The 24,245-nt window shown below is 37.8% G+C and overlaps 1 protein-coding gene across 3 annotated transcripts in view; it reads right to left on the bottom strand.

Annotated features, from left to right (window-relative positions):
- The window catches only part of ARHGEF18 (Rho/Rac guanine nucleotide exchange factor 18), a 54,227-nt gene that overhangs the window by 4,909 nt on the left and 25,073 nt on the right, over window positions 1-24,245 (bottom strand). For all 3 annotated transcript variants that reach the window (XM_068920428.1, XM_009678142.2, XM_009678135.2), the window contains exons 11-28: window positions 18,480-18,547; window positions 16,777-16,837; window positions 13,164-13,308; window positions 12,237-12,349; window positions 11,948-12,088; window positions 10,497-10,747; window positions 9,599-9,724; window positions 8,169-8,286; window positions 7,489-7,737; window positions 6,591-6,667; window positions 5,193-5,371; window positions 4,710-4,801; window positions 4,160-4,348; window positions 3,464-3,601; window positions 2,812-2,933; window positions 2,312-2,368; window positions 1,615-1,662; window positions 558-1,025 (exon numbers count right to left, since the gene is read on the bottom strand). In XM_068920428.1, coding sequence (XP_068776529.1) covers window positions 558-1,025; window positions 1,615-1,662; window positions 2,312-2,368; window positions 2,812-2,933; window positions 3,464-3,601; window positions 4,160-4,348; window positions 4,710-4,801; window positions 5,193-5,371; window positions 6,591-6,667; window positions 7,489-7,737; window positions 8,169-8,286; window positions 9,599-9,724; window positions 10,497-10,747; window positions 11,948-12,088; window positions 12,237-12,349; window positions 13,164-13,308; window positions 16,777-16,837; window positions 18,480-18,547 — 2,642 coding nt within the window. The remainder of the gene's footprint in view (window positions 1-557; window positions 1,026-1,614; window positions 1,663-2,311; window positions 2,369-2,811; window positions 2,934-3,463; window positions 3,602-4,159; window positions 4,349-4,709; window positions 4,802-5,192; window positions 5,372-6,590; window positions 6,668-7,488; window positions 7,738-8,168; window positions 8,287-9,598; window positions 9,725-10,496; window positions 10,748-11,947; window positions 12,089-12,236; window positions 12,350-13,163; window positions 13,309-16,776; window positions 16,838-18,479; window positions 18,548-24,245) is intronic.

Here is a 24,245-nt window from a genome sequence, read left to right as displayed (position 1 = left end):
CTTAATGTCATACCTAGCACAGGAACTAAAAAAGCAGATTGCACTAGGTGGTGATAAAACGGAGAGAGAGCTGAACTTTCAGCCAGTTAAAAATGAGCCATTTTAATCAGACCTCAAAATGCACACTCTGAAACAGAGGAGATGCTTTTAGAAATCAACTGTACCAAATGCTACCAACATACCACACCTTTTGCAATCATCTGCCTGCAGTAGGGCAGTTCCTGTACTTAAAAAAATCCTCAGTCAGCCAGGTCCCAAAATAACCTTTTATCTGTTTCTACTTTTTTTTTTTTTTTTTTAATATATTCTCATTATCAAAAGTCTGGGTTGAATTTAGTAGACACCTGACGAATTGCCAAGCTCTAATGTCTCTCACTGCTGCTGTCAGCTATTTTAGATGAAGGTACATGGACTCCCCTAAGAAGCAAACAAGGATAGTCTTTTCCCAGAGAGTTACATCGTTGAGACAAAGTCAGGGCTGCAAACAAGGGCAACCTTCGTTCAGAAGCAAGCAGGTATCAGTTAGAAATCAAACTCCAAGAATACCGGTTCCTTACCTGTCCCATTTCCGGGGAACACGTGCCTGAGACTGTGTTCTGTTTCTTCAGCTTCCTTAGCTGATCTAGGCGCTCTCTCTCTTTCTCAACTGCTCTTTGAGCTTCCCGCAGCCTCTCTAGGTCATGCTGATAGGCCTCTCGCTGCCTCTCTAGCTCTTCCTTCTCCTGACTCAACCTATCTTTTAGCTGCCGAATCTCCTCTTCGCGCTCCTGCAGCCGGGCTTCTGTGCTTTCAAATTCCCTTTGCTGCCGACTTCTTTCCCGTTCCCAGCGCTGCTGCTCCAGCTTCAGCTGGCTCTGAAGTTTCTGTACATTCATCAGTTCTTCTCTCTGTTTTTCAAAGTTACGCTGCTTCTCCTGCTCTAGCAGCAGGTTGCCTCGTGTAGACTGCAGCCGGTATTGCTTCTCCCGGTCTACCATGGTAGCTCGTTGCATCTCAATATAGCTGTCCTGCTGAGATATCACTGCCTGGAGGGGAAATATAAGTCCACCATAAGGCCCACGGGCTCAAAAGTCACGTACAGCAAAACAAAAGACAGGAGCATCTACCAGAGTTGATCGCCAAGACTTTTTTCTTCAAGAGCAGGTCTAACTTCCCATCTTGTACATACCATCACAATTGGCAAGATACTACAGATGGCCAAGCAAAATGTTATTTTCACATATGCCAAAATTAACATCTCTTGCACATAGAACTATGAATTTGACAAGACCACTTAAAATATTACTTATTACAAAGCTACAGTAAATACATGCGTACGAGCATATATCAACAATAACAATTTTATTAGGAGATGTATCCCAGTAGCAGGGAGATTAGACGGAGCTCCAAGCAGCAAGAGAATTACATTACACTACATGAGCAGGAAAAAGGATTCAACTATTTAAGACAGTTCTTTCAAAAACTGGACACAGTGTTTCCTTGAGACTCAAGTCTTAAATTCTGCAGTTTACTCTAGCTTGTTTAGGGAATATCTCCAAGGTACTTCTTTCATACCTGCCTAAAATTCATTAAACCTAACGTCTAACATTTCTTAGATAGTACGTAGTGGTTTACCTGTAGACTGAAGAGCAACTGTAACAGCGTTTGTATCCTTCGGACAAGCTGAGGAGGGGAGGAAAGAAGACATTAGGCACTGTGGAAGAGAGCTCTGTTTTGATGCAGCATTAAGGCTTTTTTTTTTTTTTTTTAAATAACAAACATAATCAACGCTATCTGTACAGAAACATACACAATGGAAGCATGGCAACAAGAGTATTCTAACATGGTAATAACCAATATAGTAGAATGCAGGCACAATCAATTTGAGTATATTAGCCTTTGTACAAACAGGTCCTCCAAATCTCACTGGGATTCCAGGGAGGAATCTTCACCATCAGTCTTCTTCACATGAGCAATTTAATGACCACTTCCTCCTGTGCTCCAGCACTGACTCACTACATAGGTGCAAGCACTCATGGGAGGTTCAGAGGCAAACTTTGTCAGCGAGTGGAGAACATATAATCCTTCCAAAGACGCAGGAAGAGCAGTAAACTAGCTCTTTGAAACACTGTCTGCCTACATACCCAGAATCCATCTTTGCTTTCTAATGGGGCTTTTATCTCTGCATTCATAATACATTAGGAGTGGTAAGGTACGGTTTGTTAATGAGCATGTGGTTCTGCAGACATTAAAAACATTGTTTTCTTTTGCATGCTATTTTTATTATGATAGCTAATTCCCTTTACGTTTCCTAACAGCAGAAATTACATACCTCAGACTCTATGGTGGGCTGCAAACCACTGCTGTCATCCAGCCTTGTTGCATCACTCTGGAAAAAGACAAAAACAACATGGGTCCTAGAGCACACACGTTGGGCAGTGGTAGTGCTGCCAGAACACTTTGGAAGGGCTCATCTAATTAAGGGAACAGTGTTTACAGCTGGAGCACAGATTGCTCCCCTCAACTGAAGGAGGCATATCAAAAGTACTTAAGCTGGAGGCCAGGCTGAAATAAACGCATGATCGTTAAAGCTAGAATTAAAGATACAGCATCAAATGAACAAGTATAAAACCAAATTATCATGCCTCCCAAGGGCTAAGCTACACACAATCAACTCGCCTCCCACAAATAGCCTTAATAGAGTCAAGTAGTTTCACAGAACACTGTTACAGTCCAGCCCTATCAGCTATTAGGACTTTTGGCTTTCAGAAGTTACTATTACAACAAGGGCCATCAGGAAATACATTCAAGTTATACATAAGCCCAACATACGGTTTGAGATCCTTCTTCTGCATCAAAAGGGAGGTCATGGAGCTGCACATCTGAACTTACTGCAGGGCCCCTCCAGTCCCACTGTCTCTGGTCACCACCGCTGTTCTTCCTAAAACTACCATCTGAAACAAGAGGGCAGTGTGAGTGGTCCACACCAGCACAGAGCCTGTGAAAACTCACTACATAACACAGCAAACAGAAAAAAAAAAAGTGATTTTGAAGTTAGAACCAGACTGCAACTGCATGGCTTATCTGTGCTGATTAAAAGAAGCAGAAAAGTAGACAACAGGAATTGTGGCAATTAGAAAGTATGGATTAAGGTAATAATGCCCTTAGCAAACACCAGCTAAGAGCCCTACTCTGTTTTCTAGCGTTAGTACTGGAAGCATAAGATACCATGTGGTATCAGCATGTTGCATCAGCATGGGATTTTGGGAATTTGCTCTTACTCTTTTCCCAGAGCTCTGTCCAGTCCAGATGAGCCTGGTGAAACTTCCTTATATCTGCTTATATCAGAACCTCTTTATTCATTGCTCTTATCTCACCTTCAGTACACAGATACATACTAAGGAGCTTACAAGAATGCTGGCTATTTCTCTTTAACAGTGCATCTAAAAATCTGCACTTGGGCCCCATAGCCTCTATTTCTTACTCTTATTTGAAATTGAAGGGCTGCTATCATATCCTCCAAAGGTCTCTGCTCTCCTGGGGAGTCCTGACCCAAAGCTATCTTCAGGCTGACAGGATCCATTGCCCAAGTGAGTGAAGATAAGGTTTTGGAGATTTTCAGCTATAGGGAAGAGGAGAACGTGTCATTTTAAACAGCGAGACAACGGCATCATGCTAACAAGTCACAAAAAAATACTTCAGTTATCATGTACTTTAAAAGATTATGCACTTTGAGACCTTTCATACAGTACAGATGGATTTTCCTTTATGATAAACTCCCTATAATAGGCTCTTCATATTGCATATATGAAGACAATCTCTTCCTTGAACATAGGGTTAGGTTATTAGGACTTGAAGGGGTTTTTGTCAAACTCAAAGTGATGTCTGTGCTTATTCTCTTCCTAAACATGCTATCCCTAGAGAGGCTATCTTAATCTAGAACCCCCCAATCTAAATAAACAAGCAAATAAATAATCCAACCTGTAGATAATGTCCTCTAACTAAACACTCAGGTGCACTTTACCTATCTGGACGGTTGGTTCTGAGAACAAGGAATCTGAACAGCATTAAGTCTACGTTATTACAAGATTTTCAGGAACAACAAGCTGTACTTAGATCCTGTGGGCTTATCCACCCTTGTGTCTGTTTAAACACATACACGTTCCCACATTGCGTTTACCTTCTGTCACTGCAGACTTCAAAATCACCTCTCCTTGCAGATTCTCTGAGATATCCCCCCGAAGAAGTAGTCTAGATCGGGCTCCTTGGGAATGGTCTTCAAACCCATTCATTTCAGACATTTCTAGATAAATCTGTTGCTTCTCAGTCAGACTTTGCACAATCAGGTCATCTTTCATGTTCAAACGCTCTAAAGGAAGAAACAAACTCAGTTCGGTCTTCCAAATCACTGTCAGAGTACAATGCTCAATTCAGAAGATTATTATTCATTTTATATTCAGATCATCAACCACCCGGATATAATTAACAGCTTTTAAAAAAGCAGAAAAACCACAGAGCGTACAAAGCTTTGCTTCTTGTTCAGCAACAAGATTGGGAAGTCTTTATCTAACTTTATTAGACTTATTGAACTATTTCTAGGCAATCTTGCAATATCCTGAAAGACTTACAAAGGAGAAACTCGATCATATCGTATGATAAAAGAACAAGATGGTCATAAATCACAAGCGATGCTGAAAAGCTGTTTGTGGAAAATATAACTAAGCCATTACCTTGAAAATCTTTTAACTTAGCAGCTCTTGCTTCAGCCAGTCTCCTTTCTGCTTCAGGTTCATTAAACATTCCTCCTTCTTCATAAGGACAGCTGTAAAAAGGGGGAGTCAAAAAAATGCTCGACTTGCACATTTGATAACTTACAGCCACCTGAGGATTCAACCTAAGGCTTTGCCTAGGATGTGCATTATCTTCTGTTAATCTTCCTCCCTTATCCAAAGCCCTGTTGCATTAGACATCAGGGAACTAACTTTTTTATTTATTTGTTTTTTAAAAAAGCATGACAAAGTCTTGGAATGTTTTTTCTTGCACCTTTTATGCACAGTTTCTTCACAATAAGCATACACGGAAGCACACGCTTCACTCTTACAAAAAAGAGTTTAGGGATAGTTCAATGTATTTTTAGCGAAGGTTATTCCTATGAGTCCCGCTGAAGAGGAGGCAGATGAGCAAGAAATCAAGCCCTCCGGCTGATAATTTACCTTTCTACAGCTCTGCGAATGTGAGCCATCCAGGAATTCCTCTCTTCTTTTGAGCTTGTATGAATTTCATACATTTCTGGTCCTTTTAAGGAAGCACTAATTAAGAACATTGCTTTTTCCTCATTAGCTACCTCTCTTACAATCAACTTTTGCAATGAGATAACTGGTGGTTTAGAGTCCTACAAAACAAAATATAGTTTATCGCACCATATTACATACATTCCTTAGGGTTTGTGCTTCTTAGCCCCAGTGTGTACAGGGCCACATTGTAACATTATTATTTTACTACTATGGCCTTTTCCACACGATATTTCTGACATCTATCATTTTTTACTCATCAACAATAGGTCAAAACACTGAATAAAGAACATACGTTCCAAAAATAAGACGTCTTGGTACCTGGTTGAGTATTACAGCATGCATTGATTTAACCACCTGAACATTCCCACCAGGTGCCAGAAGTCAGGCAAAGGGAAGTCAGGCAAAAGCAAGTCAAGACAAAGGAAAGAAGCAGCAATTTCACATCAATGGCAGTTAGCCATTATGATTTGTGAAAGTATCCCCATTCTGTGCATTAGAATATGGTCAATTTAAAAAATCATTGCTTTTATAACCCTGAAGTCACCAAAATAACTTTCGCCATTAGAATTCAGCTCTAATGTTAATGTCTTGAAAAAAAATATATAGCCAAAAAACCAATTACATAAAATAGTTTCTTTGTTCTTGGTTCCATTACAGTCATAACTGAACTAGATCAGTACAAAATGTACGCAATTAACTGCTCTGAGGATACCTGTGGAAATGCCCTAGAAAAACAGGCAAATCTACTGAGCATTCCAAAGTGCTGCAGTAATTACTTTTGGTGCTCATTACATTGGCTTCAGGAAAATTCTCAACCTCCACTAAGTCATAGGTTACTACGGTCATGGCTTACCATTTCCCTCACTGAAGTGGAAGATTCTTTCCCTTCATATTAACATACAGAAGACCACCTTATTTGCAAGTGATTTTCAAACTAGAGTTCTCACATGTTTAAGATATACTACCTGTATAAAATAGCAGCATAACAGAGCTTGGTGAAAGGGAAAGTCACAGCATAAGAAAAGGAGGAAGTAGTGAACCCAAAGACATGCTCAAGGCATCAGAAAAACCACAGGAGATGCCAAAGTTGGAGCAAACTGATGCAAAGAAACTCTGTTTGTACCAAGAGACAGCAGGAGCACCAGGACTGCTTCAGAAGAAGTGACTGTACGATAGCTAACTTGTTTATTAACTTCACTTTTCTTCTGAACCAGCCATAACAGGTATCTAACATTTCTATCTGTATTTCTTCTGTGGTTACTGTCACTTTCATAAATACGGTAAGTGAATGTATTAACTAAGGAGAATAATACCTACCACTGATGCAAATACATATTTTTGGTCCTTTTCTTGCAATAGCAAAAGTACATCAGTTAACAGGACTGCTAGAATATCTATGGTAAAAATAGAAAGAAAAAAAAAATTATTTTAAAGCAAAAAGACTGATGCAGACTCAAAATCACCTGACTTAAATTTCCTGTGGAACAGGAACACAGGAGACATGGACACGTCAACAGCTGCAATATTGGGTCTCCTACTGCATTCCGCTTGGGATCCCCACAGCCTGTACATGTGCAGAACCAGCAGAACACAAACAGCCCATTTAGAACTCGAAAACACCCACTTAAGCATTCTACCCATGGACTCAAACACTCATGAGGGAACACGTCTACCTCAACAGAGGATTCTTCTGGAACTGCAGATGTTCACAGTACCAGCTACTCTTAGCTGCATTATATGAGCCAATGAAGCTTCTCCTCGAACATTTGAGCAATGAAGCCGTCAAAATATTCACTGGTGGATGCAGCTTTGATTTTCTGGCAAAACAGGCATGATGCAGAACGAAGGTGTCATGGGGTTGACATGACACAATTTTTCAAAGTGTGAACCAGAGCTCGCACAAGATAATGTTTTCCACAGGAGATTAAGTCAGTATGACTCAAAGCTTTGTCATCTATCTAAAGACCTCCCACTTGAATTGGAAAGCAGATCAGACAGATAATAAGCAAACAGCAAAAGAAACTTATCATGCACTGTTACAGAGATGCTTATTGGACAAGCCAAGAATAGAACAAGTGCTATTTCCTCCAACATCCTATTAAACAAGCAGGTTATTGTCATCCTACTTTATACTCGATCGATTGGTAATAAACAGTTACTAAACAAAGAGAAATCTTCTTTCCTAGTTGTACTTTTCCCCTTCCTAGTCCTTTACCTTTGAGTCGGCCTGATGCAGCTTTCCAGTACAGCATCCCATCCAGCAGAAGACGCCTCTGCCCCATGTCGTCCTTCCGGAAGAAGAGCCCATTCTTGCATTTCCCAGATGATTTTAGCTCCATTTTATGCATAATCTCTTTAAGGCGCTGCCCCTTCTCACACTCATTTACCATGGCATCCACATGAGTGATTGTGTCCTTAATTAAACTGAGTGCCTGTGTCAGCTCTTCATAATCTTTAGTTCCAGCTACAAAGACGGAAGAGTAGCAATTAGTCAGATTTTGAACCCTGGAATGCAAAATGAGCCATCCAAATGTATTTTAACACGAAAAGTTTCATACTCGACATCTAACAATAATTTCTAAGAGTGTAAGGATAAGTAAATAACAAAAAAAAAAAAAAAAGACTCTTAACACACTAAATCCCCAATGAACTGACAGGCTTAATTCCTATGATTTCATGGTGGTAGACTTGAAACTGAACACTGCTGTTGACCCTCTGATAGGGTGTGACTGATCTGGATCCACACTGAGAACCACATCTTCAGCTAATAAAGAAGTGAGGAAGCAGTCATAAGGCAGTACCAGCCTGTTCTCCTTGTTTGAGGAGAGAGCATGCAAAACAGGAGAAAAAGGATCAGAAAACTGTCAGGCATCTAGGAAATATTAAACAAACTACCTTCAGTATTCTGAATAATACGTTCCACCAACACTGGATATTTGGTGATGCGCTGTGTAACTAGAAGGATACACTCCTGAACACCAAGTCTCCTCACAATGGAACAGTTGCCTATTTTCTAGAAAACAAAAGATAGAAATCAGATTCACAGGCTCTATATATGTTGCTCTTCCAACTCCTTCCCCTCTCCATTCGCACATTTTCTGTCTCAAAACATTTTTGTACAACTAGGCATAGCACCACAAAATTAGCTACATTCTTTTACTACAGAAAAACTCGTGATAGTAATGAAAAAAAGGTAATTTATTACTTTTTGCTTTTATTACTAGAAAAATATTTTAAATATTATTTCCATCTACTGTTAATTAAATCTGGAGCAAAGCAGAGAAAGTTGCAAGTCTGAACAGCTGGACTGCCTATTTGCTAACTATTTTTTTCAAATATATCTTTAATAATAGGATCAGTTCTTAAATACTTAAAAAGTACTATTTTTTTTAAATTAGATCCAACCACCTAACAGCCAAATTATGTCAATAACAAATAAAATGAGTATTTATTTCACCACTTCACGTTCACCACTATGTTGATCTATAGAAGTACATTTCTGTTTAGAAAGAGAAGATTGTAAAGCATCAGAATCTCAACAGCTGGTCTGACTTCAGGAACAACACAATCCTGGCAACAGAATACATTACCAAGCTCTTTCTTGTCAGGGACTGAGGCTATATATTTTAAAATTCACTCTGTTCACTTATTTGGTTCCTTGAAAGTAGAGCGTTTTCACTTTTAAAGACACCTAGCTAAGAAGAGCTGTAACTACAGATCCACGTTGGAAAGTTCACACAGTGTCACTTACTAATGACTGGAAAAAGAGAATACTTTGGACTGTGCAATGCCATCTAAGATTCAGGTTACATGCCTTCTGTTGGGCTGTGCTTCCCCAGCCCTTCCTATTAACTGGACATTACAGTGTAGAACAGATGAGCAGAATGCCCTAGAGCCAATCACCTGGCTTTGAAAAGATGACTTAGTGGACAGAACTGGAGTAATAATACCTACCTTTTCTATAGCATTTTATCAACAGCATTAATCACTGATTTGATTTATCAAACCAATTTATAAAGGCAGTCACCCATTAGGGCAGTCAGAGACAGAGCCACGAATACAAGAAATGTCCTAATCCCAGTCATATGCACTCTCAAAAGAAAATATCTGCCCGCCTTAAATTTAACACCTGCTAATGGTGGCTTTGTGTCCAACAGCTCAAGGGATATAAAATGTGGAAAGCTAACAGACCACTGAACAACATAATCATGCTTCTTTAACTCTGTTCATTCAAACGTAAGAGATCTTCAAGCACTAAATACAACCCAAAAGTAGTCATGTATACATTGCTCAGTCAGAATGAAAGGTTTCTAAATGCCATTTACCTTTATTAAGTTTTGGAACTTCTTATTGCTTTGGAGAAGGTCTTTATAGTGACTAACAGCTTCATTGTGACCACAACAGAATACACCATATTTGTCTTTCATTCTCTCCCCATTTTCACCTGAAAACTAATTGGAAATAAAAGGATGAAAAACATGAATCATTAACAATATACCTATGTACTACAAGACCTGGTTAATGAGGTTTTATGGTAACTGACTTCTGAGACAACGTTTCTTTCACGTTTCAACTTCCTCTTTATTGGAGATGAGAGAATCATGCAGTGTGCCATCAGAGAGCTTGGAATAACATAACACAACCAATATTAACGGACTGCTGTCATAATGAGAATTTTTAGAAGGACTTCTGGGCCTGTGCACTTCCAAAGACTGAGGGCTGTAAAAGGTGAGGGGCAAAAAATCGTCATGATATATGGAAAAAAATTGTTTTGCATCCACTCCAGACCAAAAAGGGTATTAACATTAAAAGAAGCAGTGATCAGTTGGAAGTATCTTTATTATCTTTTTAAAGGGCCAAAATCAAGACGGTCAGCATTAAATGCAGAAGAACTGTGATCAGGAAGGACACCTGCAATACGTTACGTTACTTTTGGAAAAGATGAGAAATAAAAACGAATCATTTGCAGTAGCATACCACACCACACACATGCATGTGCACCCAAAGGAAAAACATTTAATGAACATTCCACGCTATTTGTGACCAGATGTATTCCTGGGAGCCATGATCGCGATCGCACACTATAGTGGGAAGATGACCTTAATCCTAGCGCTAAAATGAAGGCTCTATTATATTCAAGCTTTACAGAACAAAAAGCTAAATGCAAGATTAAAGTTAGGAATTTAATAGTGTCAGTTGATGTTGGTAGAACTTAATTCACACCTGCTTTACCAAGATGTCCCCAATGTTCTGGATAATATAATTTCGGTCACTGCCTTCTTCCAAGGACTCCCTTCGTCGCTCTTTTAATTGGAGCAGGAATTGCCCGTGCATCTCCAGCAACTCATCCACACAGGGGAAAAGTTTGTTGATGACTGCATTTGGGAACTGTAGTTCCTCTCTCATGGCTTTGGAGTATACCTTCAGCATAATTTTCAGTGTTCTGACATGATGCATTTCAGTCTGCATTAGTTCTGGGCAAGAGGAAATAAAAAAAATCACGAGTCATTTATATACTGTGCAGTGACTAGTAAAGATATCACAGAGCAGACTCCGAAAGGCAACATCTTTTGCAAGTGACCAGTAAACCCATCATCAGAATAACAACAGCTAGATAGACCATCCTGGATCTATACAACATGCCTACTATTTACCTCTTACCAGTATAAATCACTAACAGAAGAGCTATACTGATACATATTTGATGCCATAAAACCTTCCGCAATTCTAAGTGATGCAATAGACATTTCTAGTTTCTGAATTTAAGCACTTCCAAATATGCTTTTCAGTAAAAGTAACAAAAATCTTCCTTTTAAAAGAAAGTAAGCAACTCCTGTGAAATTCTGTTTCATCAAACGTCCTGATGAAATGTCTAATTAGTGTAGTCACATCTATTACTTAGGACAGAAACATGCAACACTACTTCTAACTGCTAAGAAGAGGAGAATAAATTGTTTTCAGTATCAGAGGGGCATGACAAGAGAGACAACAGATATCTCTCTTGCTGCGGTGCAAGACTGCTTTGTATCAAACATCAGGAATAACTTTCCTTGTTGTCACAAGGCTTAACACTGGAACAAATTGCATAGAGCACCTTTGAAATCTCCATTTTCAAAGATTTTTAAGAACAGGTTAAACTAAACTCTGACATCTAGGTGCAGCTGATTTTGCAGTAGCCCAACAGTGAGGACTAGATGACATCTTAAGTTTCCTTCCAGCTCTATTTTGTACTGTTCGAGATCTCACTAGAAGCAAACTATCCGGGGCTGTCCATATGCCTTTGCAAAGGCATCATACCACTATTGAGAAAAGAATACAAGCGTCACTGATGTAAAGTTCTTAAATTTGTCCCGTTAATCTCCCATTAAGCAGTGACCGAGACTGACCCTACTTATTTAATGACATCTCCCAGTCGCAGTTGAGCTAGGGATATTTCCTAACTGTACAGATGGGCTTTGTTGCTTACCCAGGCATATTAGAAACTATGGGTTGTTCAGAATTATAGTAGAACTTATGCATGCAAAGACAGGGATCAGATATGAAAATCTTCACTCAGTTTTAGTTTCCAAGCACAAGTCAAAATGGGAAGCCAATAAAAACAATTTCTACTTCATTTCAAAATGGTGGCACCATGAAATAAAAAAAATATGCATAAAAATAAAAAATATTCTTACCATAGATGACATCTTGCCTTTTTATAACTTCTTTCTTTTGCCTTTTTGCATAAGGCTGTTCCACTGCAACACTCCAAGACTCTGCCTCGAACTCAAGAGCATCTGCTTCTATCTCACTTCGGAGGGACACAGAATATGTATCTAGAGCAAAAGCACATTTAATTTCACTAATCAGCAAATTGTGTCCAGCCATATCCCTCATTACCAACAGCAACAACAAGAGTAAAAACATCTGTGTTGTTTTGTTAAGATTGTATAAGAAATCATATAAAGCACAGAAACTCCATACCTTCCAGAAAAATGGAGTCCGATGTTGAAGGTGCAAGTGAGACAACATCATCTGGTGTCTGCTTAAATTTTATAAATCCAGAGTCCCCTTCATCCATGTCTCCTGGAATTAGTCTGAATGGCCAAAGAAATTAGACAGCGAGGGACCAGAACAGAACATTAGCATGTGGTTTTTTTAAGTTGCTTCACTAAAAAAAAAAAAAAAATCCTGCAACAAATATCTTTCCTTAATTATACTGCAATTAAGTTAAAATAAATATATAAAAGCTATCTTTGCACTCCAACTTTAAACAGTCAAATTAGTTGAGTAACTTAATAATAATCATTGAAACGTTAGTTTTATTTAGAAGAGCACAAGCATGCAACTTCTGGTATGACATTTCAAAAGACATCACCTGGTGACAAGCCATATCCAGTTCAGAGTACAAAGAGCACTTTCACTGAGAATTGAGTATAATTGTGGCACATTAAAAGGACATAACTATATAAAAAGTATACAGTTCTGAATTTGTCTATTTTAAACGAGGTATATTGCAATTTAAAACATTGCTGCCTCCTGCGCTAGTCAGGACTAGCAATATCTAGAATAACTCATCTCAGAAAATATTCCTGAATTTCAACAAGTCTGAAGACTAATACACCCATGGGGGAAAAAATACTACTCAGGGCTACTCAAATACTCCCCTATTTTATATAATATTTTGTGGCATAGCACAGTGGAACTAAAGAGAAGGTGCTGATTTAAACCAACAAATAGCTTACTGCTTAGGGGATATTTTATGTTAATTTCAGCATTAGAAGCTGACTGAATCTCTTTTGAGCTTTAAAATAAATGTGGGCTCTTGTTTTAGTACTGTAATTGGTTTTACTTTCACAAAGGGGGGATGCAGCAGAAGCCAGTGGATTAGAAGAGAAGCAGTTTACTTACCCAAATTTATTAACAGCTCCAGCAGTATTCAGTGAAGATTGAGAATTTCCTCTTTGGGCGATAGTCATACCGAGATTCCGTGATAATACTGGGGTGCCATCAGGTCCCAGGAGAAGACTTCGGGGCTGCTCCTTCAGAGAAGCGGCTAGAGAAGCAAAAATTGAATTGGTACTCAGAAAATGAGGTGTACACTGCAGATCGCCTGCTCTCAAACCTCTCTCTGAATGTGGACGGAGAACAGACAGGATCTTGGATGTCAAAAGCTCATTGTCCAAAAAGACATTCTCATTCCATTTTCTTGAAAAGGAACCACAAAAAGACAGCTCAGGATGAGCTGGAATTGTATTGCTTCTGCCGCTGCTTTTTGAATTTGTATTCCCCATGCTCACTACCGGCTGCCCTAAGACTTGGCACAGTAAAGTGGCCCCAGAGATGCACTGTTTTTATACTACCTGTGATCCTTCTAGAAATGTAAAGCTGCCACTTAACTTACTGTATTGGCTAAATCAGCAGGTCTGAAGTGCAGGAAATTGGTCCCTACTGTGCCCATTTAGTGTGGAAATTGCAAAGTATCTTCTCCTTTAGTAAAACACCAGAACCTACACACAATTATTCACACCCTGCCGTATAAGGGCACAGAACATTTCATGGCAAACAAGAAAAATCTGACATCACATAAAAACCACAAGTTCTTTGCAATGCTTATTGCTACATAGTGATTTATATCTGCATGCACACATGCTGACTGTAATAGATACCAGAGCTAAATTTAATTTTAATACTGCAGCTTTTTAATGCTTTTTAAATCTAGACAGACTGTGAACTGGAAGGATATTTAAAACTTTAATCACTATTATACAATACACGGAAGCCTGTAATAGACTTATAAAAATGGATATAATTATTTAGCACTAATGTCTGTAACGAACGATAAGGAACAGGAGATAAAATACATCCTTTTAAAAAAGGAACTCCAGGGAAGTCAGTCACAGATGACGAATCAGCCAGACAATCTTCAAAACTTTGTCACTGATGAGGTCTGCAGCTGCCCCTTCTTCACAGTGCTTTTAAGGACATGCGAGTGGAAGAACTCTCATGGATCCTTGAGCCCAGGTCTCTACTACTGCAGGCAAGCTTTATCTTACACAGACTGATCTTCTCTCCCACTACTGTGTCTGGGAGGTTGTTTCAGGACTATGCTGTTGTTGCAGTTCAAGAGTGTCTTCAGTTTCCAGCCTAGGTTTACTCATGGCCAATTTATAGCTTGTTCTTTTGACAACGCTGGATAAGTGCTTATCCAGTCCAAACAGTTCCTTTTTCTCAGTAGGTACTCCTCAGCATACTTTTGACAATCGTCTCTCCCTCCACTTCTGTTTTGCTCAAACACACACAGCTAAACCAAGATATTCAAGTTTCTTCTCATAAGACAGCTTTTTCTAGATTTCCTAATATCCTGTATTCTACACCTGCTTGTCTTCACATTCTCTTCCTTAAAACACTTGACTAGAATTGTATGCAGGGCTGCAGGTGAGATTTCACCAATGACTTTTATTACAAATGATATCAGTAGATCTTTCACTCACTGGAAATACCTCTCCTAGTACCTCCCCGGACCAGGTTCAAAATTTCATGGCTGCACTGCACAGCTAATTCTCAGTCTACAACAAACTGGATAAACCGATATACATCTCCTCCATCATCTCCAAGTGATGAGCTCCAAGCTGACTGTCCCAAAAAAGGAGACTAAGTGGATATTAACAAGATCTGCAAAGGAGGATTTCTTGAATAGAGGCTTAACAATAAACGCCAACCCGTTTCCATATGGGGAAGCCATCAAGTTCACCTACTTTGCTTCACCAGCCAAGAATACAAAGTTTCGTTTCACAGCCCTGCTTCGTCAAATCTAAAAATCTCCAGAGGCAAAATATGAAGGGGCAATAGCTTACACCTTTCTTAAAATGTATTTCTCTTTTACATTGACACAATACCTTTGGCTTCTTCTGCTTGGCATTGATGTCTGCAGTGTTACATTGTGGGTAAAGACATACAATGGCCATGCTATTAGCTGTTCCTTTAACTTCCTGCTTCTGCTTTTGACTATGGAAAATAAGTACTGCCTGCCTAGCAGAGCCTGCACGAACAAAAAGCCATTTTCTGAGTTCAATTAGCACTGTCTGCACACTGCTGAGAGTCCGTATCGATCGTTTTTAACCTATCACATCAGACCAGACTGTATACCACAGAGCAGTTTCAACGACAAGCCCTATGGCCAACTTTTCCTATTTTCATTATTCCCTATTGTTTCCTATTTTAGTCTCTGCACTTTGCTCTAAGTGGACAAAAACATTCTTGGCAGCACAAATGACCACTTATCTTATTATAACAGTTCTTCCCTTTGTGCTATCTCTCATCAAGGATTGTTTCCTAAAGAAGTAGGAGCTTGAAATGCAAGTCAAATGATACCTAACAAAGATGTATGCAACACTCAGAGTATTACTCAGACATTCTCATCAGTTGTGTTTCTTAACAGCCAGCAAAGCAACCAAACAGACCAACTGCAAGGCAAAAATAATTCTGTTCTAGCTACTGTCAAACATATTAGAGCCTGAGAAATCAGTTCTGTTACCTTGTAACTTCTACCAATTAAAATGCTATTTAAATCTTAGATCTGTGACTGTGATGTCTGTTGTATTTGCAAGTATACAATAATCACTTCAATAAGCTTAGTCCCAAATAATGGAGATCAAAAGCAGGCTGGACAGCGTGCCTGTATCACTTTATATAATCCCTAAAGCAATTTGTTGCATATGCAATAAAATAGTTTTTAAAATTTAACTGACAGTGTAATCAGTGTCAAATCTAACAGTTTTATCATGGAAAAAAATGTCATTCTTCAATATACAACTGAAAAATACCATCTGTTCCTTTGACAGATATTGTTTTCAAATTCTGGAACATGAGTAAAAAGAACGGTCACAATCACATAGTTTGAGAAGAATTCTCTGAGATGGTGAACAAGCCAAAGAATTCAGTAAAACCAGGTAAAAGCAAAAAAGAAAAAGAAACAGCTATTTGGTCTGTTCTAGTACCAAAAAGCTATTTCAAAGGCTATGCTGCAGAACAGCTGTTTTTTCTTCTTATTTTTTCCCCAGATCTCTTTTCCCACTTTGTTTCAACAAAGATTTATGTTCTGGCCATTAATGCTAGCTCGTCTTAGAGATTTCTAGCAACCAGTAGCTACAGGCAAGTTTTAAATAGACAATTATGAAAATCTGATGTAAAACAAAGTTCACAGTTCTAGTCTTTTCAGAGGCCAGAGAATAGACAATCAATGAGAAACTAGCTTATTGATCCCTTTTCACCATGATATTTTGAGGTTACACAGCAAGAAGGTATAAAGGAAAATAAAAAGATAAAAAGATAAAAACACACAGGAGATTGCTAGGAGCCTCTAAGCCATTCCCAATAGAAAAAAAAATGAAGCCATCTTATTAAAAGAGACCTTTTCTATACTTCAATAACACACTGTGTATAGCCTTTAAAACATATTAAAGAAAAAAAATACAATTGAACAGATAAGCCTTGAGCACAGAAATCATTCTTTAGTACAAACCTGGGGAAATGCACTGGGACGAACTTTGTGGAGATCCAGAAGGTCTGTGCTGCAAATCTTTCTGTTACAGGAAAAAATATAATATTCTTACACATACAGACCAAACTTTCAGTCCAAAACGAATCATATTTTCCCTATCATATAACACTAAATGTAAGCAGAGCTTTATACTGAAAATATAAAAGATTTGACACAAGAACAGTTTTGATTTTTTCACCTTCCAGAAGAATGGTATATTGACATTTACATTATACATAAATACTGAAGTATTGATACTCAAGTATCAACCAGACTGCAGGTGAACCGAAAAGGAAAAATTAAAGCCATGATCATAGATAGTCTAGCAAACGAAAGCAAATCTTTTAGGTTGGCAGTCGTCTTCATCTACACTTTGTTGCAGTTTAGCTTACAGCAATACTAATTAAACCAAACTAACCCAGACAATGCTTGGTTTCAAACAAAATTAAGACTATCAATTTAAAACTGCATCTTTACTCATCTGCACAACTTTCTCATTCTTACAGTGCTAGGATATTCCAAATTCATTGACACAAATTTATCTAAAAGGTAGACAAATTAAATAAATAACAGTCTGCAAGAAACGGCTTTTTGGGGGAGTCTCACTTCTGACTTCATTTCCCATATCATTTTGTGCTACCTCTCCTTTTTCTCTTCAGGAATGGTTTGCAAGGGGTGATTCAAGCATGAAAGTTTGGAGTGGAAATTAAAGCTCTGCTGCATTTAGCACAGGAGCAACTGAATGTTTATGTTTGAAAGAAAAATGCACAATGACTTTAAAAGTTTAAAAGTATATACGTATGTGTATATATCTATATATGTATAGATATACCTATATAGGTAGGTAGATAGATTTATAAAACCACGTGTCTACCCTCAAAAAAGTTGCATCCTGAATCACCAGAGGCTGAAAGCACTTACTCTAACCTCTAATTGCCCAGAATTGAGATGTTCTGCTCTATCTCTCTCCCCCTCTTATAGTACTCCCTAATCTGCTGTCAGTCTCTGAAATCATGAACAGTCACACGTTAACACAAGCTAAAAAACTCTCAAGTCAAAATGGCTATAAGGAGGAAGAAATGATTTTCAAATACAATACCAGAAGGAAAAATGACAGATACACAGTTATCTGAAACCAACCTGTGACCTTACATGCAATCTTAGGCACTCCTGTGACAAAGATAAAAAGTGAACGCCTTGGCAAGATTTAAAGTTTATCACAGTTCAAAAATGAAAGCACTTATTCTGTATTGCTCAGTTTATAAATTATATGCAGCTATTATGATCAAATTCCTCTCTACTCATTCTTTTGTCTGCTTTGAGGTGGCACTGTATTTATAAATCGATCAGCACAAAATTCAAAGCTACCAAATTAAAAATATCCATTTTTAAAACAAGAAATAATTCAATTATGTTCCAAAAACAAGTCACGATGTTTGAGCATTCTAACAGCAAGTCACAGTTCTGACAGACACAAACAACGGTAATTAGTTTTCAGTAAAGCAATAAAACGTTTCATTTTATTTTCCCTACATACATTATCATAAATTACTACAAAGACAAATTAATAACTATTCAACATCTTGTGGGGCAAGATTCCATACTGATTTAAATTAAAACACTCACACTAAACTCAATTTATTATTTCAAGCATCATTATTTATGGAACAAGCTGTAAAACCTACCCTGGGTCTGACGCTGCTGCATTCAGCCAGTAAATTCTTGCAGTTCTTATGGACATTCACTGCACAATCTGAAATGCATAAATAAATAAAATCTTAAACTACTCTTGCCATTCTCTTCTAGGGAAAGAAAGAGTGAGAATAAAAGATTTCTTAATTTTGGAAGAGATGCAAAGGAATCTCAAGTGTTTCAGAGAGCATTCCTTTTGTGCATCTTCTATTCTTTATTTTACATCAAATATTCAAACTTTTAAAATAAGATTCAGAATCACAGATAAAATTCACAAAGAGACACTACTCAATGCACTAACATTATTCTCCTTAGTTTCCACTTGACCAGAGCATCACTTTCTTCACATTTGGAAACGTTACTGCCATGTCTCACATAATTCAGAATTAATACTATTCACAAAGGAAGCAATTTATTTTGCTCCATATGCACAGTTGTCATTTCTATATACAGTATTGATAGGAGCCAAAGTAATTAAAGTAAGTGAAAGCTCAAAACCTAGTATAGAATCACCCCAGTACTACCATCTTTCTAGCTTCATAAAGTAACTGTTTCCAGAATACGGAAGTAGAACAGCCCTCTCTCACCCATAAGGCATAACACCACTAATATCATGATTAAATTCAATCTTGATTTCTCTCATAGTAACTACTTCTTGAGGAAACAGGATGACGAAAACTGGTACTACCAAACGTTCTTCAGAGTCTCTCTGCCCTTCTGTAAAATCAAATACTTTCTTTATCTAAAGCCCACAGAAGCAGGGCACCAGGAACCCAACTAGTAAGGGGAAACCAGGATTTGTTTCTTCCCACATATTCCACCTATGGCTGTTAAAAGAGAAATTCAACAAAACCAGGAAGATGGACGCTGTATCTGCTAGAGAAAAGCCTGTTTGTGTTTATATCACAGAGGAAAAACTACTTAAGACCTGTTCATCCAAATAAAACTATTACCCACTCCTGGCACCAAGACCGTTGACCTGCTTTAAGGCTCCTGGCCTTAAGTTCTCTCTTACTATGGTTTTCATAATTTCAGCAAATCTCTAAGAACATAAGCAATATGTTTACTTGGCCTTATCTATAAATAAACAAACAGATACAGAAACAAGCCCAAGAAAAAAATTGAATGCATGGAACTGAAAGATGCTTGCACGTTATGCAACTTCCACAAGCATGGGAAACAGGATCAGAATACTGTACTTTAAGTGCCTGCCACACACAATTTTTTCACAACAATAATCACCTCCCATAACTTCTCTCTTATTTGAGATATTGCTACCAATATCTCTTATCACATGCGACAAAATAAAAGGCACTATATATAACTTCAGGTGAACATGCCTCTAAAAATGCATAATAATAAATGTATAACAATTATTCACCTCCTAAAAGTATGTAAAGGATGACTAAGACATTGGCTATTTTGGCATTGATTAAGCCTGCACAGATCACTGGAAAATACAGAGCTTGTTAAAAAATAGGCCAAAACAATCAGTTGACAATGGTAACCCCTTCCTCCTGAGACGAAGTAGCAAACTGTAGGACTAAATCATCACACTAAAGGAAAGAGAAAAAAACCGTCACCACATCCTGCTGGATTACATGGGCCATACAGCTTGGATTCGAGTTTAGCTTACAGAGGGGTTCCCTTCAGGGCAGAAGGGGCACCGTGACAGAGGGAAGTGTGACAGAGCCACTGCCTGCTCTACTATACCTGCCCTGAGAATAATAGACATCCACAGTGATCACCACAGCATGTCAACTAAGCACAATTTCTATTTAAAATGAGACTAGATTAAGAAGTAACACCCTTATGTTTAAACTAGTTAGTTTTAAGTTATTATCAAGTATTTTCAAAAACCAAGGGTCACCAGTGTAGGATAGTCACTGCACACGAATTCTATAACCTGCTAAAGTTACGTTTTTGCGAAAGCAATTACTCTGGTTCCTGAGCACCCAAGAGTGCTGACAGCATGCGCTCCCAATTTCATCAACATTCTCCTGGCAATCACCTGCATGAGCCTGAAAACATTTTCAGTGTTAGAAGGCAATGTCTACGTATACGTATCTTATGTATATACATATGGATATATCTGTGTATACACACACACACACATATACAGGCACAGACATATACATATTTATAGACAAATATATACACATTTATGGTTTGATACACAATTTGGAGATATATCATACACAGTTTTTATAAAGCTCTAGTTATATAGATATAAAATTATAATTATATATATATATAAATTTATAACTATTCACAATAAAATTTTATTATAAATTTGAAATCAATTTCATTATCCAGAATTGTGCAATACAGCAATCGATAAACATTACTCAAACTCTGACTGGACGATTGTATTCCTTGACACTTACATATCTTTAGTGAGTAAGCTTAATAATTTTTTTTCCTATTAATGAGTAGTAAGACCACTCCTACTTCAAAGACTTGGGTACTTAAGGTTAAGATAACTGTAAAACAGATATCAACTTAAAAATATATTTCATTTTTAAAACCATGTACTTGCTCTGTTACAGATAACACCTTACAACACTCTCAGTAGATATCTTCCAGTTAATTACATGACATATCTAACAGCACGGCGTATTACTTTCTTATGCTGCTGAAATATTCTTTACATCACAGGAGAGAAACATACTAGAAAACAGGAAAATGCCACAGAAAAGCCTCAGAAAACTGCAGGTGAATAAAAGGATGCTCAAAAAGACTATTTGAAATCCAAAGAATTTAATGATTTCCACATGGCATTATTTTTACTCATTTAAGAGAATTCTGAAAACTGACAGAAGCTGGCAGAAGAATCAACAGAGCATTTTATAAACGTACTTCTTTTTATAAAATACAATCCAGCTGTCCCTATTCAACGCGCTTGAAGACAGTGCTATATCAAGTGCACTTCATTTAAGGAGTATTCAATGATCATTTGAATACTAGTGAATTTGATTTCCTTTCTCTAAATGTAAGATCTCTTTGCATTCTTTATTCTTTTAGCCTCTCTGGACAGGATACTAGAATACAGCAGGGGTCAAGGAAACAGCAGAGAGAAGAATGAGGAACAAATGAAAGTGGAGAAATAACATAAACCTGAAAATATTGAGATTGATATTTAAGAACAGAGATAAATAAGAAGGATCATTATAAAAGTATACAAATAATAGATATCTAACTTTAGAAAAGACAGATGGGAGGAATTTTCTTCCCTGTATCATAATAGAAGAGAAAATAAAAAAGAGGACAACAAAAGAAAAGTAACACTGATAAATTCAAAACTGATAAAATATTTCTGCATGTAACACTTCAGTAACTGGTGGGATTAGGTTTTATTTGGATCAAGAATTTGAAAAGGCATAAAAATGAACTGGACACTTATTTCAGTCTGCCATTCTCAAACCAGAGAGGCATAGAAAGTCCCAAAGAAGAACAGAGCTAAGAGCACTCAGGGAACTCCCACTCAGTCTCTTCCTTTCCTCTTCCCCACCTTCTCCTCCCTCAACTTCTCTCCCCTCTAACAGCCACATGACTAACTAGAACTGCAAGAATATGAATTTGGGAGGGAAAAACAATTCCTCCAAAGGATTTTATTTCCACAAAGTCTATGCAGACAGGCTGTAGCCATGGCTAGTGCTGAGAACACCAGCTAGGCAGCCTCAGGAAGGATCCTCAGCTATAAGCTAGTGTGCAAGGATTTGAGTCACCTTGACCGGATGGGGCAGGACCACCACTAGAGCTAAAAGTTAACAGCAATCAATACCACAAATAGCATGGGAAATTAAGTAAAACCAGCATGGTGGTCTCTGGGCTTAAATCAAGCCATTTGTGATTAGACTGAGCGTTTTGGGAGCATCATATTATCTCCCTTCTGCTTACTATGGAGATGGTCACTGCATCTGAAGCGTTTCATATTGGCTAGTGTCAGTGATGACCTTTCCTCCATTGACAGACTACATGAAACAGCGCCGCATCCAGCAAAGAAATATTCCAGACCAAGAAGCTCATGAACATCATAAAAGATTCCGTTCATGATTCAGGATAATGAAAGTCATTTCTGGTAGAATAATAAAAACCTCCCTTATTAATGAGATGCCTTCCCAAAGGCACACAAAAAACCAATTCACGAGTAGTCACTTAAGAGCATTTTATTAGACAACACGTTATACTGCCTCAAAGCATAACACTGATTCACAGTATACAAGAGGGCAATGAACCAAACTCAAAAAGAGCATGCGAATACATTTTCTCCCACAGCTGTAATACCTTACAGTGGATGAGACACTAGCAATGTCCTATAAATGTCTACCAGAATTGAATTCCAGGACAAATCTATGACTCACCAAATATTATGAGTATTATGACCCTGACCTTTGGTTTGGAACAGTACTGCCCAATAAAATAACTCTTAAACGGCCATTTGCAAACTAACACTTAAATTTTAGACTAATTATAGCGTATCTATTAACTTTTTTCCCCCCACAAACATTTTTTTTTAATGGCAAATTCAAGTTAACTATGTTTTAAAGATTTTTCAAACAAGGACACCCTTTAGTACTGATTCTAACGATAGAAGGAGTTTGAACACTCTTAATGCTAAGGATATATTCACTGCCTATTAAATCCAACCAGTAGAAATGAGCTGTGGGCAAAAGAACTCTCTTGCGAAGCTAACAATTTTTCTGATATTAAATAATTCTGGACACTGCAGGAATGAAAGAGAATCTCTTCCCTTTTTTCTCATCATTACACCATACAAGAAGGTCGATGCTTTCTCTTGAATTGAGAGAGAAAATATTTAGTTCTGAAGAACTTGCATATGAAGGATTAACATAAGAACATAAAATCTGAATTTCTATGTAAAGATATACAACACAACCACTGAGAAACATTTTGAACTACAGCATTCCAGAAAAAACAGACCGACTTTGTGACTCCTCAGGGAAGAGGAGGAGTTTCACTTGAAGAAGTTCCTGTAATCAGTAAATCCAGGTCACATATCCTACTAAATTCAGAATAGATTTAAATTTTGTCCTAGGGGCTTTAGTGACTAGCATTTATTTGTTTTGCTAACACTGAGTTTGCCTCACTGAGCAGAGGCAGAAACCAAAAACTGGAAGGGTGCAAAGTGACAAGACACTTCATGTTCTGAAATAGAAATAGCCCACACTAGACGGCAACAACACTAAATTATTAAGTTTCAGTTTCCCTGTTAAAGAATTCCTCCTGCTCTCCACAAACAACCCTTTCTCAGTGTTTTTGTTGTTATTGTCAAAATAGCAAGGAGACAGATTAGAATGGTCTATGTCACGCCTAACAAACTGCAAGTTCTCACATTGAGCCCTTCCCCCATCGTACAGAAACACTACAACAGGACTGAAGCAGCAACTATGACAATCATAAAAGGTATTTAAAATATTTCATAGGTAAACATCAGGTGGAACTACAACACACAATGCCTGATGGCTCCTGTTTGAGAGCCACAGTTCATGCCTTTACTTTTTTTGCCATAACATGGAGACTCTCACAAGTATTTCATAAGTTTAAACATTTTAAAAATATGCCAAATAAAAAAGGCCACTAAGGAAAAAAAACCCTTTTAAAAAGGGTAGCACCAACAATTCAGAAAGAGCTGGTTCGTTTCTTAGTTTTCTGTAGAAGGCCAACAGATACTATAGTAATGAAACCACAGTGCAAAATCTTCAGACGGTCTTTGCTAGCTTCACTTATTTATTAGA

Source organism: Struthio camelus, chromosome 26 (assembly GCF_040807025.1).
Source record: "Struthio camelus isolate bStrCam1 chromosome 26, bStrCam1.hap1, whole genome shotgun sequence".
Classification (NCBI taxonomy): Eukaryota; Metazoa; Chordata; class Aves; order Struthioniformes; family Struthionidae; genus Struthio; species Struthio camelus.
Note: the sequence above shows the minus strand (reverse complement) of the source record. Positions and strands in the feature narration are given on the sequence as shown.